Source organism: Malaclemys terrapin, chromosome 1 (genome assembly GCF_027887155.1).
Source record: "Malaclemys terrapin pileata isolate rMalTer1 chromosome 1, rMalTer1.hap1, whole genome shotgun sequence".
In the NCBI taxonomy this organism is placed as follows: Eukaryota; Metazoa; Chordata; order Testudines; family Emydidae; genus Malaclemys; species Malaclemys terrapin.
This window is the reverse complement of record NC_071505.1, coordinates 7,172,974-7,190,913: the sequence shown is the minus strand read 5'-3', so window position 1 is coordinate 7,190,913 and position 17,940 is coordinate 7,172,974. Positions and strand designations below refer to the sequence as shown.

Sequence of the window (17,940 nt, the reverse complement as noted above, 5' to 3'; positions counted from 1 at the left end):
ACTAGAAAACGTACAATAGGGAACAGTCCTGCATTGACAAAGGTTGGTTTAGACAACCTAAAAGATCTTTTGTGATTCTAGTATCTGTGATTCCTATGGGACAAGGATCTACAAACCACTTCTGCAATTGACAACATTATTGGCAATCTTAGCAGAAGAGCTAAATAATGAGGGGACATGGCACTTAAATTGGCTGGTCACCCTTAGAAGAGGTTCCTTCAGTGCTGAGTTGGGGTGTATCAGCAAGATGGCTGCTGCACCCGTACACAGGATAGATAAAGGACATCTTTTAAGAGCTGTAACTTAATTTTAAATAAAACATTTTAAGAGGGACTTCTCTTACATTGGAAATTCAGCAGTGCTCTTTGGCACTGTGACTAATGTCTATATATAAAATGGAGGCAATACTGCAGTTAGCATGGGTTACGTTTTGTTAGATGTTACCGTGAGTGACTGTTGTAGAAGACATGAAGAAGGAACTCCAGGCCTTGTTAATAATAGACACAAGATGATGAGAAAAATAATGCTGTAGGCGAGACTTTCAAATGGGACCTGTGCTCCTAAATCACTTGAGTGCTTTTGAAAAGCTCACCCTTAACAGGCATAGCATCTTTTAATAGATCAAAACCATTTTTTTTTTCATTAAAACAAATTTGCTTAGCTTACCACTTTGGAATCAGGAGTGCATAGATGCAATACTGATTGTAGTTCCAGGAGTTTGTGTTTGTTGTTGTACCACACAAGTTTTATTACAACGTGGTCTACGAAGCAGAGATGGGGACTGGGAGTCTGGACTCCCGCTTTCTCTTACTGCTGTAGTTGGTGCCTTGATACGTAACCTTGGGCAAGTCACTTAGGCCAAAATTTTCAAACACGGGCACCTAAAGTTAGGCACCTATATCCATTTAGAGATCTACATTAGTGGCCTGAATTTTAAAGGTGCTGTCAGAATTCCCATTAAAATCTAGGAGCTATGGGAAGTTTTGGCTTTAACTTCTGTGGCTCACTTTCCCCATCTGTAAAATTGGCATAATACTAACCCAGCTTTATAAAGCACTCCGAGATACTCTGATGAAGGACACTAGATCAGTGTGTTGAAAGTAGTGTATTATCGTACATGAATGTATGCACCGCCTGCTTAACTTTCTTTTGATGTCATTTCAGGCATCTTGCAAGTACCCCCGCAGCGATCAGCCCACACAGATTACTGGAGCCACCATCGTATACCTCTATGCTCCCAAATGGAAGTAATGTCACCCAAGACCGGAGTCTGCCCCCTGCTAGCCCAGACACCAGGTGAGTTTAGCTGTTGGATGAACAGATTATTGCTGGACAGGTTGAAGGATAATGCTGTATCGCACAAGACTTAAAACCATTTCCCCAACTAATGCAGGTGTCTCCTCTGTTACATCAATCGCCTTGCTAAACACGTGTTGCTACAATGTAAAACAGAACCTGGGGATGATAGTGCATAAGTGCTGTAACTCATGTGGATGACCTAGCTGCAGACTGAAGATTTCACGAGCTTTGTTTTTAAAGGGGCATGTTGGAGAAGGGAAGGAAAAAATGGTAAAGGATGGGGAGAAGAATGGAAGAGACTGGGACTCCACGTAGAGAAACAAAACTAGAGTGATCACTATTTAAAGTCATAATTTACCAACAGTTACTGCACAGTGGTATCCAGGAGACCACAATGTTTTTCTGTCCTCTACATAAGGAGATACTGGTGGTGACTGGAATACCATTGGGCCGGGCGGGGCTGGTCGTGATATCCCTGTTTCCTCAAATTCTGATCGTGTGGATTGTTTCAGCATCAGCAATCCCTCCCGCTCACTCTACCCAACCCTCCCACCCTGTGTCCCTGTGCCTTTGTTATAACCCCTTCTTATGCCTGGACCCTCTCAGTCAAAGATGGCAAAGAGCTTGAGGGCGGGGGGCAGCTTGAACCTCGAGCACTGAACTCCCAGTTCCTCTTGTCCTGGCTGGGAAACCTCTGAGTGATCCTTTGCTGCTGCGAGGTTGGGGAGATAGACCTCGGTCTTCTACTCCAGGTAGGAGACAGAGATAGGGAAGTCTAATCTTCATTTTTAGAGAAGGGGAAACTGAGGCACAGCATGGTGAATTAATTTGCCTTCGTTTGTCCAGTGAGTCAGTGGTAAAGCCAGGATTAGAATTTATTGGTTCCTGACTGCCAGTCCCATTCTCGTTCCACACAGACCATAGTCCCTTTCCAGGGGTATTTGAAAGGGATCTTTTTTTTTCTGTATGTCTTTTTTACCTTTCTAAAAAGGTAGTGTTAATTAGTGCTTGAAAACTTGTGTACGTCAACAGTGTCTTGGTCTGATCGTGAGAGATGCAAAACATCCACAATCCCTTTGCAGTTCACTTTATCCCTTGTCCTTTAGGCTGCAGAGTTCTTGCTTTTTTGTGGATAAACTTGCTGGTGAAATACACTGACCGTTCTGTTTAAATCTTAAAGAGCTCATACATTTCCACTATATGCTGTCCAGCCGGCCACTGTAATTACAGAAGTTAATTAACACGCTGTAAAAATGTTGAAATGGTAGGTCTCTGTGGATTAGATTGTACTGTGTACTTGTACCATATTGGAGTGTGCTGAAGGGAACAGAGTGAATGCATGAGAGAGACACAGTGCATAATAGGTTGCCAAGGGATTATGCATCATCTGCCCACACCAGTAAAGAGGCAAGACCCGTAACCCAGTGAGTGTGAAGCTATGATGAGTTGTAAAAGCGTTAAAGCCCTTCACATATGGGAATAAATGTGTCTTTCCACTCTAGCACAGTTTGGTGTTTTGGCTTTAGCAGTGTTTTCATTTAACGCTCTTAATAACACAGTGGGAAAACAACTGTGAGGAGAGAGAAAGCAAACTGCTAATCGGATTCATTTTCTGTGCATGCATCAGGCCTACAGCAAAATATACAGTCATGTTGTCAGATCGTCTTGCAAGGAAAAATAATGAAGGCTTGGATGAGAGTTGTTCATAGGCAGGATGGCAATGCTCTTGTATAGACTCCCTCTAGTGCTTTTGTAAAACATCACTTCAGAAACTTAATGCTAAGACCTGTGGTGGGTATTTTTGGTTTGCGTATTGAGGTGAATTAATATTCTTTTATTTTCAATTCCATGCTTCCAACATTTGGGATGGCAGAAGCAGTAGAATGAAAAGTCGCGTGCGGTAAGCGTATGGTGCAAATGTGAATTACTGGCCTGTGGGCGTAGCAAACAAAGCACTGTCTCCTCACCTCTGGGATTAGGGCCAACTAATGAGTTGGAGAACTCATTGGGGAGCATCCCAAATTCTATGCGTAATTCATCACATTCGTCAGTTACTGCCCTAGTTTGAGCTGTTATGGAAACCGAACCAACTGTTATCCCTTAAAGCAGGAGGCCTGCAGGCCACTGACACTTAGTGCGGTGATGCTCTGTACTGTAGCTGGTCTGTGAATAGAAAACAGGAATCCCATGGTTCTGTTCCAAGGGCCAGCCCAGAGCACATGTCTAGTGGGTGGCTGCACAGGGACCTGCATTCTTTCAGCACACCTCTGGCCTTCTTTTCCTTCTGTGATCTCCTCTCTACCTTGTCAGGTGAACGTCAGGGCCGAACCCTCCATGGTCCCACAGAAGAAGGCCCCATGATCCACGCTTCCTAGACTTCGGATAGCCTCTGCCGGTTACTAATCTCTCCCCTCATAAATGTGCTGTGTGGGTTCTCCACGTATCTTCACACAGGGGCCTAAACAACTTTGGTTGTTACTGGTCCCTTAGCCAGTGCAGACGTGGCGCCAGATACTCAGCTGGTGTAGATCAGTGCAGCTCCATTGACTTCGATGGAGCTAGGTTGATTTACACCAGCTGAGGGTCTGGCCCAGAAAATATTAATGAATTAATGTTAAGGGTCCCATCACCACCATACAACATGCAATGGAAAACACTGATCTGCTGCAGTGTCATGTGTTAACATGGAATTATGTATCTTAGAGCTGAGAATTTGTTTTGCAGTCCGGTACAGATACATACAGTACAGTGAGTGTACATATGAGACCCCCTTACAGTCCACTGCTTTAATCCTCAATGTATTTCTTTTATATATATATCGGTTATATGCACTATGATCTCATTATTCCACTTCCTTGTCCTATTTTGAGTATGCTTGTTTTCTGTTCTTTTCACTTTAACAGAGTCACGGGGTGGGGAATTTGTCTTGGTGGAAGGAAAAGAGGAGAAAAGTAAATTCTGAAGAGAAGCCTGGCCATCCCTACCTAACTGTGTACACTCATTATTTTCCCAGTGCCCCTATAGTGAGGGGTTGAAGATGCGCTAGATGATCAGAACAGATTTACAGAATGCTTGGCTGGGGTAATGCCTGGGGGAGATATTTCAAAGGCACCAATGGCAATTAGGTGCCCAATTCCCACTGAAAGTCAATGAGTTGACAAGCACTCAGATTCTGTGATGGCAGGGGCCATATAACCCCTGCTTACCCCACCCAATTCACTGGTATTTGTTTTTCATGCTGAGGAACTTTTCAGGAGTCCTGTAGTATATGATTGTTTATTTTTATTACATTTATGCCTAGAGGCCCAATCAAGGATCAGGGCCCTTTGTGCCCAGCCCGTATCAGACTTATCAGTAGAGCCTAGGGTGACCAGATGTCTGTTTTGATAGGGACAGTCCCAATATTTAGGGCTTTTTCTTATATAGTCACCTCTTACCCCCCACTCCGTTCTGATTTTTCACACTGCTATCTGGTCACCCTAGCAGAACCCCTGATACGATTTATTACAACTCACCAGGTGTGAGGGATGAGTTAACAGAAAGACATCAAGCGTTTTTCTTGTCGTTAGTTATATACCTTGTGTCACAAATGCCACATCGTAATCCGTCGCTATTCAGGGACACTGAAAGACAACTCAGAATTGCCTGTTATTGCATTGGATTGTATCCCATTGCGGTCAGACATGACATGTTCGTGTATACTATATAGAGATGGATGGGGGGTTAAATTCCAACCTGAATGCGATTTATTTTTAGTTTCTGTTAGGAGACAGATGCAGGGCTGTGTTCTAGAATAGCAGAGCAGGGAACTGACCCTTCAGAAACTAGTATTTGCATTGGCACTGATATTTTTGAAAAACCCAAAGCTGCTGTTTAATCTTAGCCTGGATTTACAACTCCCAGGAATTGCTTTGCCATCCTGTAATGACGCCTGGTGGGTATTATGGGGAGATCACTGTTAGGGTTAAGCACATTGCTTTAGCGGGGCACCCCCAGGTCACATTGACTTCAGCGAGAGATGTGAATGTTCAGGACTTCTCAGGATCTAATCCTGCTCGGATTGAGGTCAATGGCAGAATCTCCATTGCTGTCCATGGGCCAGGATCAGGCCTTCAGTGAAGATCATTTCCTGGTGTTTTTTTCTGGGCTTTATGCCACTATTGTATCTCATTCTTTTGATTCTTTCCCCCTCATATTTTGAATTTCCTTATTTTTTTATTTCAAAGGCTCTGCCAGTTCATAACCCTGTCTGCTCCTTAAACCATTCTCCCTTCTCCCCCAAAGACATTCTAATCACAGTGTTATAACAGGTAATTGCTCTCCACGCAGGAATCATTGGGCTAAATGCTCTGGCCTGGCTTATGCAGGAGGTCAGATTAGATAACCAGAATGGTCCCAAGTTTAGAATCTACGAATCAATGTTTTCTTTCACACAATAGGCCAGAACAGCTGTTGTGTAAAGATGGACTTTATTAAATGTCTATTACAGTCTCTTAAAAGTTTCTGTGTGATTTCTTGTTTAAAATGGGTATTTACTGGTACTTCTTTGCAGTAAATGTGCATCCAAGGCATTTTTTTCCTTAAACAAATTCAGTGTTTGTTATAGATGCTGGATTCACACCCTTGGAGACTGAAATCTATGTAGTCCCAGAACAAGCGACAACCCAGGCTCTAGCATTGTCATGCTAATCTGTGTCCATGTTGACCTGCAGGCAAGCTGTCCATTCAGGCCTTGGCCTCTATGTTGATTTCCCACAGTAGAGCCAAATGTAGAGGTGGCTTTGTGCCAGAGACCTGCCCACTGATGGGTGAAGTGAGATCACCAACTGCTTCTGTATAGGCTACCCAACAGCCAGGTTATTTATTAGTAGTATTACAGAGGTGCTTGCTTTCTCCAGCGCCCATTGTGCTAGGCACTGTACATATGCATGGTCGGAGATGGTCCTTTCCCTGAGGAGTGTACACTCTACATAGACAAGACCGAGAAAGTGTGGACGAAAGGAGGTATTATTCATTTCATTTTACAGAAGGGGAATTGAGGCAGAAAGAGACTGGCCCAAGATCACCTTGGGAGTCTGTGCCAGAGCTGGAAACTGAAACCAGATCTTCTAAATCCCAGTTTAGAGCCTTTACCACAAAACCATCCTTTGATTCTACCTGGATGTGTCTTCTAGACAATGTTAAAATTTCCTTATGAGCCTCCCAGATCTTCTATTTATAAATAGATCTTTGTAATTTTTGTAAATTCTTCATTTTATCCCAAAATCACTCACTAAGAGACACCGTTTATTATGCTGAACATAGAATTGGCAAACAGGAACTCTTCGAGTTCGAATCCCATCTCTCCAGCTCATTCACACTGTAGCATGAACCTCTGTTTTTCTTTCCCTGTCTGTGATTGGTTAAATGCATTAAAAATTAAAGTGGGTGCTGGCAGTTTTGTTTACTACCTCCAAAGAAGTGTTGTCATGTGTGGAAAAAGTGCTGTATAACTGGTGAGTCTGATGTTTTATTTCAGGCTCCTGACTGACAATATTACTGGTGTCATTGAAGTCATGTTAAACAAACTCACTGTGTATGGTTTTTATTACCACGAAAGAATAAATCCATTCTCACTCTCAGCTCCAGAGAATCACGTGCCACCAGTGGGTTATCTATAATGTCCTCGGCTGGCGCATTTTCTACAGAAAGCTTGTCTGCCCGGAGCCCAGTTCCTAGTGCTCGATACTCCGAAGAGGCCAATGCAGAATGTGGGGACATTGGAGGAGTCCGCAATGGAATGGAAAGTTTGAAAGGTCTGAATTGTTTTCCAAAATAATCTACTTTTTTTGCTCAGCCTTTGTAATAAGGGCCCGGTAATTATCGTGTAGGTTAGTGATACTCAGACTGAGGCTCGCAAGTGGCTCTTTAATGTGGAATCCACGGCTCCTTGCAGCACATGATATTAAAACACTGTGTGATTTAATTATTAACCAATCTAAGCTATTAACCAATCAGGATGCTTTTACTATTTATTAACCAATTGTAGTTTATAAAATAATAATACTTGGTCAGCCATTTTGCTTTGAGAATTATATATATATAAACAAACTAAATATTTCCCCTTTCATAGGGTTTAAATAGGAATATATAGCACTGCAGTAAATGAAACAATGAACTCACATGACTGTGGCTCTTTGGCTAATGTTGATCGCTAATTTGGTTCCTGAACCACTGAGGTCTGAGTATCGGGGTATACGTATATCCAGATTACGGTGCAATTACATTGTCTCAGCTTCTAATAGTACATGTCTTAAGAACACCAAATGGTGGTAATAAATGTTGGCATGTAGTTGACTTTCCACTTCTATGAATTAGGGCTGGTTGAAAATTTCCTGTTAACTGTTTTTCAACAGAAAATTGAGTTTTCAGCTAAATAAATTTTTTTGAAAATTTCACCTTTTTATTGAAAAACAACACAAAAAATTTTGCTGTGATGCTTCATGGGAGTTGTAGTTCGGGTGCCTCATGCCCCCATCCTCCTCTCTGGGCTGAGTTCCCCAGCTAGACTACATCTTCCTTTTCCTTTGGCCCCTATAAGATCATTTGAACTAAGGGTCACAGGCTCGGTATAGATCCGTTCTCCACTGGGAAAGTTCCAGTTGAATCACACGCAGATTTCTCAGCTGGTGCAAGTTTTGAAAGAATGTCTGCTTGCTGTGGTGCTTGCGAGGGAGTGGGGTACCAGAGAGGAAGACCAATGGCGGGATTATATAGTGTTGTTCAGTGAGAACAATCTTTACTTCCTTGAAATTGCTTACTAATTTGTTTGTTAATCCTTGCAGACGCTGAACTCTCTAGTGACACGCTTGAAAAAAAAGCCAGCAAATCCAAGTCTGGTTCTCCTCGTGTGCCCCAGATTGCAAACCGACCAGGCTCCAACACCAAACCCGTCCTACCTCCAATCCCATCAGGGCGGAAAAAGACAAACCCTTAAGGGTTGACATCGGCTGAGGCATTGCCTTGATCATGCCCATTTCTGCAGTCTAACTTGAATACTGGTTTTGATATAATTTCCTCCCCACACAAAGAAAAGTCTATCAAAGAATATTATCTTTCTGAATCCATCTCTGATTAATTCTGAATCACTCTTCTCTTTAAAAAAAGTTATTTATTTATAACTTTATTAAAAAGTACTTTCTGCTTTTCCCAGAGCTAGAAATGATTTCCCCAGATGCTCCCCCACTTGGAAATGTCACAGAATTTTCCCCGAGATCCATGTGATCAGATCTTCCAGGGATATTTTTTCTATTTCACTGACTTAATTGAGGTGTGGAAGCTTGAAGGCCTCTGATGATAATGTTGCTTATAGTACAAGACTGCTGAATTAGTTTTTGCTAAGAGAGATTTAATGTGATACTTAGATTTAAGTGAGGAAGAGAAACTACTTCATTCCAAGGCAACCTTTTATAGAAGCTATATCTTTAGAAATGAGAAGTTATTTTTAATACACAGGTATATTTAAACAAACAACTCACAAAGGAATGATCAGAAAAAATCTTTAATTAATTTGATTTTGCTAAAGTTTTAACTATTTTCTGATTATGCTGAGATCTGTTTTTGCCATATATAAGAGAAATGGAGTCTCAATATTAAACAAAACTCAGATGTTAACCTTTTTCATTATTAATTTATATGACTATATATATTTACTTTGTTATATTTACTGAACAAATAACCTGCTCTTATAAGCTTGCACTGTGAATCCCTATTGCTGTTTATATAACACCAGTCATGTGCATGGCACTTTGCAAATGTGAGAAGACATGATCTATTATACCAGAGTGGATTAAACTTTGCTTGTGGAACTGCTCTGGATTTACCCCAATGTAACTGATCAGAATTTGGCCGGGGCCCATAAAATCTAAATTAGACAAAAAAAGAACAGATCATGGCATGTAAGGGATAAATCCAATATCCTGAACTTAATAAATACACCGCTACCCCGCTATAACGCATCCCGGATATAACACAGGTTCGCATATAGCGTGGTAGCTGCGGGACTCCGACGGTGCTTTAAAGGGTCCAGGGCTCCGGCTGCTGCAGGGAGCCCAGGGCCCTTTAAATCACCGCTGGAGCCCTGCCGCCGCTACCCCAATATAACTGTATTTCACCTATAACGCGGTAGGGATTTTTGGCTCCCCACGACCGCCTTATATCGGGGTAGAGGTGTATTATAAAAATACAGTGAAGCCTGTAGAAGAACCCAACTTTAGGAAGCTTACTATCTCGTGAGCGGCCGAAAGTGTCCCCAAACTGCAGCTAGCTCTGTGCCACCTCCCTGAGAAGAAACCTCTCTTCTGAGGAACCAATTTTTACAGCAGGTTTTGCATGAGCAGGGCCAAAACTCATGGGGTCAGATATGCAAAGGTATCATCCTCAAGGCAAGTTCCCACAGGAAGCAGCACCCTTACAGCGTGAGCCCACCAGGATCCTCTCTCCAGCTAGGTCTTTAAGCCGGGCTGGCTGGATGTTCAGCCTATGTCAGCCATTGGTGATCTTACCGCTTTTGGCAACCAAGCGATCGCTGAGCATGTTGCGGCATTCCGTGGTAAATGTGCCACGGCCAAGGTGGTTAGACACCTCAAGATGCAGATAGGTGCCTGAAGAGATTTTTCAAAAGTGTCTACACAAATTAGGCACCTAACTTCCAGTTTCAGTAGGAGTTAGGTATGTAATCTGTTTAGAAGCATTTGAAAATCCCATTAGATGTTGATCTGCATCTGTAGGTGCCTAAATCCCTTTGAAAATCTGTCCCCTACTGCTATTCCTGCTGATTTCCACTGTAACCTGGGGCATGTCACTTAACTTCTAAGTATGTCATTTCCACTGTTTTACCAATGAGGATAATTATATCACTCTACCTCTCACTATTGCTGTTAGGCTTAAACAATTAAAGTGCTTTGAGATCCTTGCGTGATAGTCACTATTATTATATAATGTTCTAATTAACAAAAGAGAAACATACCCTGAGAACACAGAGTTCTGTAGTATCCTTGTTTAAGTAGCTATATGCGGCATATTCTGGAAACACGGACTGTAGGTACTGAGAGATATCGCCTTCTCCCACACCTCATGTCTGTGTGTTTTTCCTATACACAGACTTCTGTCCCTATCCCAGTCTGCCAAGTCTCAACCTTTCCCACATTCAGATCCCCCCTAAACACACCAACACCCAGCAAATTGTTCACTTCCATTTAAAAACCACCACCACCTCCATGTTCTTCCTTCCTCTGTGCTATCCAGGGTGACCTGAACTTTCCTGTATCTTAGGATATGTCTACACAGCAACCGGGCAACTTGGGCTCAGGCTGCAGGGTTGTTTCATTGCTGGGTAGACTTCTGGGCTCAGACTGCAGCCTGAGCTCTGAGCAACCTCCCACCTCATAGGGTCCTAGAGCCCCACAGCCCACGCCTAATGACCCAGTCCTGCAAACACTGATGCACATGTGTAACTTTAAGCACATGAGCACCTTTTGACTCTCTGGGTCTACTCAGGTGTAAAGTTATGCACACACTTAAGTCTTTGTAGGATCGGTGCTCTTGATTTTAATCTCTCCCGTGCAGGGCTTGTCGTTATTTTGGTGTACTATCCACTTCTGAGCACACTGGTCATGCCCGACTTATAACATTACTCTTATTTCCTAGTTGGCAGCAGAGAGAGGCCCCGGGTCCTGCCATCAGCTCTGCATGGGCAAATCTTTGCTGGGTGAGGGCATATGTTAGCTCACTTACATTCATAGTAGCTGAGTGTATTTGTGTGTAAGGAGAATTTCCAGTTTTGAATTAATTCTCTAGGGCTCGGAGCCTGCAAACACTTATGAACATGAATAGCACACGTGAGTTCAATGTCACTGCTCAAGTGTTTGCAGGATCAGGGCCTCGGATAGTAGGAGAACTCTTGATTTTAAAACTAATAGCACAATGGAGATATCCCATCTCCTAGAACTGGAAGGGACCTTGAAAGGTCATCGAGTCCAGCCCCCTGCCTTCACTAGCAGGACCAAGTACTGATTTTGCCCCAGATCCCCAAGTGGCCCCCTCAAGGATTGAACTCACAACCCTGGGTTTAGCAGGCCAATGCTCAAACCACTGAGCTATCCCTCCCCAAAGACAGATGTTGGTTTTGAAATGTGATGGTGTCGGTTCAACAATATATTCAATTGCACTCTCCCCTCACCAACCTCCCCCAGGCGCGCACACACTCTCCCCTGGCCTTCTCCCACACAGGCTGAGATACTGTGGATTATGAAGGACCAATCAGACATGTGGAGACATCCAGTTGAGCTTCAAGGAAGGCAGAGGGATGCTAGCCTCCTTCTGCCTGCCAGTATTGCCCAGTTCTCAATCCTCCTCCCCCCAAATGTTCTATGAGGCGGGGCGAGGGGGAGGGAGTTTGGTAGCCCTTGCCCTCGACGCCAGGGGAGGGTACAAGGAACTGAAGGCACCCATTCCCAGACCTTTTATGGTTACTGCAGTGCACCTGCAAACACGTTTTCCTTGTTTCTCTCCTCACAATCTTATCAGTCCTTTTGCCCAAGGTTATCTTACTTTTTTTGCTGTCTGTGTTTGTGTGCATAATAAAACAAAATGGATTGAGGAAAAAAAGGCTCTTTGTTCATTCCACACATGGTGGTTGGTGGGGGTGGAGTTTATAGGGGAGAAAAGGCAACGGAAGGGAGAGTTTGGTAAGGAACACCACAGGTACGCGTCACATTACTGAGAGTCATTGCTGAAACTGGTTTTCAAAACCTCACAGAGCTGCAGAGTCTCTCAATGGGCTCTGCCCTGGTATCTGGCTGCTCAAAATTGACTGCCAAGCGCTCAGCCTCAACCCACCCCACCCCCAGCAGAAACTTTTCTCCCTTTGTTTCACCGATATTACGGAGCACACAGCAGGCAGCAATAGCAATGGGGATAGCAATAGCAATGGTCTAACCTCGTAAGCAAACAGCACCAATGACCTTTTAAACGTCCTTACAGCTGTCCAGGCGGCAGGTTTCATGAGCCATGGGAGCAAGGGATAGGCTGGGTCTCCCAGGATCACCGTTGGCATGGCAACATAATCAATGGTTCTTTTGCAGTCTGGACAGAAAGTCCCTGCTTGCAGCTTTCTGAACAGACCTGTGTTCCTAAAGATGCGCATGTCATGCACCTTTCCCGACCAGCCCACATTGACATTGGTGAACTGGCCTCTGTGATCCACCAGCGCTTGCAACACCATTGAGAAGTAGCCTTTTCAGTTTACGTACGCTTTGGCAAGGTGCTCTGGTGCCAAGATTGGGATACGTGTGCCATCTATCGTCCGACTGCAGTTAGGGAACCCCATCACGGCAACACCATCCACTATGTCGTGCATGTTGCCCAGAGTCACTACCCTTCTTAGCAGAAGTCAATTAAATGGCCCTGCACACTTGGTTCACAACAGCTCCCATGGTGGATTTACCAACTGCAAATTGATTCCCCGCTGACCGGTAGCAGTCTGGTGTTGCAAGCTTCCATAGAGCGATCACCACTTGCTTCTCCACTGTCAGAGCAGCTCTCATTTTAGCATTGCTGCGCTTCAGGGCTGGGAAAAGTTCTGCACAAAGAATGTGGCCTTCCGCTTTCGAAAGTTCTGCAGCCGCTGCTCATCATCCCATCCCTGCATAACGATCCGGTCCCACCAATCAGTGCTTCTTTCCCGGGATCAGAAACGGTGCTCAACTGTGTTCAGCTGATGTGCGACTGCCCCCAGCAGCTGCGGCTTGTTTCGCTCTACGGCTTGCAGCAGGGCTGCTTGTGTGACATCGCAATGTTCCACATGGCAGCTCCTGTCTCAGCTGTAGAAATACTGCAGGCTAAGGCACAAGGTGTTTGTAATGCTCACAACAAGAGTGCACAGCTGAGCGGGGTCCATGCTTATCGGGCTATGGCATCTGCGCGACTAAAAGACGTGAAAAAGCCTTGGTTTGTTTGCCGTTGCTCTCAGGGAGGGAGGAAAGTGCATCATGGGAGGCTAATACCATGTTCCCATTATCACCCGCAACAATGTTTTGGTCCCATGAGGCATTGCAAGCCCTACCCAAAATTCCATTCAGCTACTTGCACTGTGGGCTAGCGACCTGCAGTGCAGTGCACCATGCAGCAATGCAAGCACTACTAGTGAGGACGCACTCCGCTGACACAGTGAGCGTGGTGTGGACACACAAGATCGACGTGCTTAATTCGGAGACTTGCTGTCAACTTACATAAAGTCGACTTAACGTTGTAGTGTAGATATGGCTTAAGTCTCTGAGTTTTACAGGGGACAGTATTACAAGCTGTTTAATTTCCCTTTTTCCCCCCAAGTAAACATTCAGCAGTCAGAAGCAATGCCTAAGACTATGGTTTCTTGCTTTGTGAACTCAAGATTCAGCTCTTCACAGATAATTTATGTAGTTTTTCACCCAACCTGTGAGATTAAGTATTAGTCCCATTTTACAGATGGATAAAATGAGAGCTGGAATGATTTGCCAGTCTCACAGGGTGTAGCGTTGAGACTAGAACCCAGAAGTCCTGGCTCCCAGACCCCTATTCTAACCACCAAACAGTTCTAATACATGGGGAGAGAGGGGAAAAAACTGCAATGATCATGAGATATGCAAAGAGAAGACTGGCGTGAGGAGCACACAGCCAGTAGGATCTCAGTTTGTAAATACTTCCTTAAATACACTAAAAACAAAGGAAGGCCATTCGTCATGGTTTTGGATGATGGCGGCAAGGAGAAATGGCCTGAAGCTAAGGTATGGAAAGTTTGTTAGACATTAAGACAAGGATCTTATCTCCATTTGGCCTAGACAAGCCACAGTTAGGTGGGCACTGATTAGCAAGCATGAGTTAAGACTTAGGGTATGTCTTCACTACCTGCCGTATCGGCGGGTAGCAATCGATTTATCCGGGATCGATATATCGCGTCTCGTTAAGACGCGATATATCGATCCCCGAACGCGCTCACCGTCGACTCCGCAACTCCACCAGAGCGAGCGGCGGTAGCGCAGTCGACGGGGGAGCCGCAGCCGTCGATCCCATGCCATGTGGACCCCAGGTAATTTGATCTAAGGTATTTCGACTTCAGCTACTGAAGTTGCGTATCTTAGATCGATCCCCACCCCAGTGCAGACCAGTCCTTAGTCCCACAAAGTCCGAGACGTCAGAAAAGATCCATCACAATGACCTTTACTGGCCCTCTGAGCTTAGAGCAGAGCTGAAAAGAGGCGGAATTGTGGAGGGTATCCCTGAGCCATTGGCTAGTGTAAGGAATGGAACGCATCCACGAGCTAAGAGCCTGAACGCATCCATGAGCTAAGAGCCCATGGAAGTCAGTGGCAATCTGTCCATTGATTGCAATGGGTTTTGGATTAGATCCATAAATAATAAAGTAAAATATCGATGTTATTCCCTCTTGCAAAGCTTCTGGAAATTTTTGAGGGCTAAAGGAAAAGCAAGTTACAAGTGAGGATAAAGATGGCTAGGATCTATAGGCAGCAGTGGTGGTGGAACAGTTTTTTATAATGGGAGGTGCTGAAGGCAGAAACCCTGGATTTGGGTTATGACTACTTCAAGCCCTGGGGTACGGCCGTACCCCTGGTTCCAGCACCGAGGATAGCCATCTAGTCCAACCTACTGCACACTTTGTGGTGGACAAAGGGTGGGATTTTAACTGGCCTGATTCTCCAGCACTTTACTCCTTGCAGAGTCTTTTACAGCTGTGCAAAGTGGGTGTAAAAATGCTTCTGCATAGGGGTAAATGACTGCAAGATGCAAAGCAGGGGAGAAGCAAGTACTCACTCCAGAACATGCTAGACTCAAAGGGAACAACAGTGTGAACGATGAAAACCCCCCCTTTGGGCTCTTGGCTGGGTATAAAAGCCCAGGTATTTTCATCTCTCTTAAGGTGGCCCAACAATCTCAGCTAGTTACCAAAAATGTATTTTTAACACAGCTGCACAGCCGCCTCAGATACTAACTGCAGGGCTGGTCTTCATTTCTACAATATGGCAAAAGAAAGCACAAATCTGTTTCCAAAAATACCTGTTTAAAGAATATTGTTGCATTCCAGTGGTGGCTAGCGAACTTCTGTTCCCGCAGGAGCTTGTCTAATTGAATGCGCTGCATAATAGGCTGTTAGTTTGGCAGCTGTCAAAGTGAATTATCCTTTTTTTACAGTAGATGTAGAGCACTTTTTTGCTGCAAAGAGTGTATTTCCTCGGTACCTTTGATTCACTTTATTCTAGGGACAGACGATGAATGGCTGCGAACGTACTGTGGGTCTCATTCTTCCCCCCTTGCTCTCCATGACCCTGCAGACTGATCCCCATACGCTGACTTCGGGGCTTTGTGCTGGTACAGATCAGGTTGCAGGATCAGGACCTTAATCCGCAAGTGATCCTTCGGAGATCAAGGGGACTGCTCAAGGAGTACTTAGTGGGAGTAAAGGTGCCAGAATTGGGCTTCTTAAGAACACTTGTATTTTAATGCCTATACTTTCATTCCCAGGTGTGATCATTTAGAGTCAAGTCCTGCACATGGCTAATTTTACTCACACAAGTAGTCACCTTGACTCCCCTGGGGTGCAGGGGTCTGAGTTGGTAGATCCTGACGCAGAATCAGGGCCCTCATCAATAATACTTAGCGCTTGACAATAGCTAATTAAGGAATGAGCAGGGTTCCCAGCAAATCTTACCATTTGGACAGATCCCACCAAATATTTCAAACTTCTGAGCTATTGTTCCACCTCATAAAAAAAAAAAAAAAAAAAAAATCCCTAATGATGAGTTTCATTTTCATGCCCTGGGTTACATACATTTTTATTGTATGTGTATTAAGTGTTCATACCCGTGAGCAAGTATGAGCATGAAAACGTGTCAATGGGACCCCACCAGGCCTGGAGCCCGGTGCTAGCAGATTCCATTGCAGGACGGGAGCCTATGAGAGGAAACAGTTTAGTGGCTAAGGTCCAGGTGTTGGCAGCAGAAGATCTAGGCCCCAACTCCCTTTAAGTTGCTTCCACAATGGAAAATGGCCCCGAAGCTGGTCTGTCTGTCTGGCCATTAGACCTTGGGGAATCTTGTGTGGCATAGAGCTGGCCTAGCAACTCTTACGCTAACCCTTCTCCTGCAGCCAATGCCGGCGGCTTGGCTTGGCCCCTGGGGGTCAGAGCAGCCCTCAGGCCAATGTCAGGATAGCATAGGATCAAGGGTTAAAGGCGGATTTCCACCAAACCCTCCTTGAGGGATCCACAACCGCAGCTCAGGCTCTGGGCCTTGGTTTATATTCCGTTGTCTGCCAGCCCCTGGATGTGTGGGGCTGGGTTTCCTGTACTTCAGCTTTCCCATCTGTAAAGTGGGGATAGCTCCTGGCCTATGAGTGCCAATCTTAGATGCCTGCAAGTCGTGCGGCTAGAGAAGAGAAAAGCTTTAGTGTCTTATTTATTCTAACAGAGGCAGTACCTTCAGCCCTAGTTAAAGCGTTAATGCCCGGGAGGCTTCGTGTCCTGTAAAATTGGACTCTTGACCCTAGCAAGGGTTTTTCCTTTTGACCCGCTGAGAGAGGAGTTTATTACAGTCAGGTAAACTGGAAGTGCTCTCGTTTAAGGTCAGCCAGGATTTCACCGTTAAGCCAAGCTGGTCGCCTGCCATATTTACTGTTCTTTCTACACGTTGGGATGGTTTTTTCCTGGAACCTCAATAAGGATTCTTTAAAATACAGCCAGCTCTCTTGGACTCCTTTCCCTCTCATGTTGTTCTCCCAGGGGATCCCGCCCATCAGTTCCCTGAAGGAGTCAAAGTCTGCTTTTCTGAAGTCCAGGGTCCGTATTTTGCTGCTCTCCTTCCTTCCTTGTGTCAGGATCCTGAACTCGACCATCTCATGGTCACTGCATATGCATCCGAGGAAGTGGGCTGTAGTCCACGAAAGCTTATGCTCTAATAAATTTGTTAGTCTCTAAGGTGCACAAGTACTCCTGTTCTTTTTGCAGGTTTTTCTGCAGTTTCATACTGGAGCTCTGAGCGGTCATACTGCTCTCTTACATACAATGCACTCCCCCACCTTTCTGCCCTGCCTGTTCTTCCTGAACAGTTTATATCCATCCATGACAGTGCTCCAGTCATGTGATTTATCCCACCAGGTCTCTGTTATTCCAGTCACACAATTCCTTGACTGTGCCAGGACTTCCAGTTCTCCTTGCTTGTTTCCCAGGCTTCTTGCATTTGTGTACAGGCACTTAAGATAACTCGCTGATCGTCCTGCTTTCTCAGTATGAGTCAGAAGTCCTCCCCTCTTACGCTCTCCTGCTTGTGCTTCCTCCCGGCATCCCACTTCCCCCGGTGAACCTAGTTTAAAGCCCTCTTCACTAGGTTGCGAAGATGCTCTTCTCTCTCTTCGTTAAGTGGAGCCCCTCTCTGCCTAGCACTCCTTCTTCCCTGGAGGATGGACCTATCCTCCAGGAACTTATCTAGTTCTTTTTTGAACCCTGTGATAGTCTTGGCCTTCACAACATCATCCGGCAAGGAGTTCCACAGGTCGACTGCACGTTGTGTGAAGAAACACTTCATTTGTTTTAAACCCACTGCCTATTAATTT

General features: G+C 44.8%; 1 protein-coding gene across 3 annotated transcripts in view; it reads left to right on the top strand.

Moving 5' to 3' along the window:
• The window catches only part of LRGUK (leucine rich repeats and guanylate kinase domain containing), a 77,195-nt gene extending 66,942 nt beyond the window's left edge, over positions 1-10,253 (top strand). The window contains exons 18-21 of one of the 3 annotated variants that reach the window (XM_054015744.1): positions 1,165-1,296; positions 3,173-3,199; positions 6,922-7,094; positions 8,124-10,253. In XM_054015744.1, the coding sequence (XP_053871719.1) occupies positions 1,165-1,296; positions 3,173-3,199; positions 6,922-7,094; positions 8,124-8,275 (484 nt within the window). In that variant the 3' untranslated portion in view covers positions 8,276-10,253. Of the gene's footprint in view, positions 1-1,164; positions 1,297-3,172; positions 3,200-3,609; positions 3,647-6,921; positions 7,095-8,123 lie in introns of those variants that run through there. The other 2 variants (XM_054015753.1, XM_054015757.1) reach the window with 2 other exon arrangements.
• Positions 10,254-17,940: the final 7,687 nt, after the last annotated feature.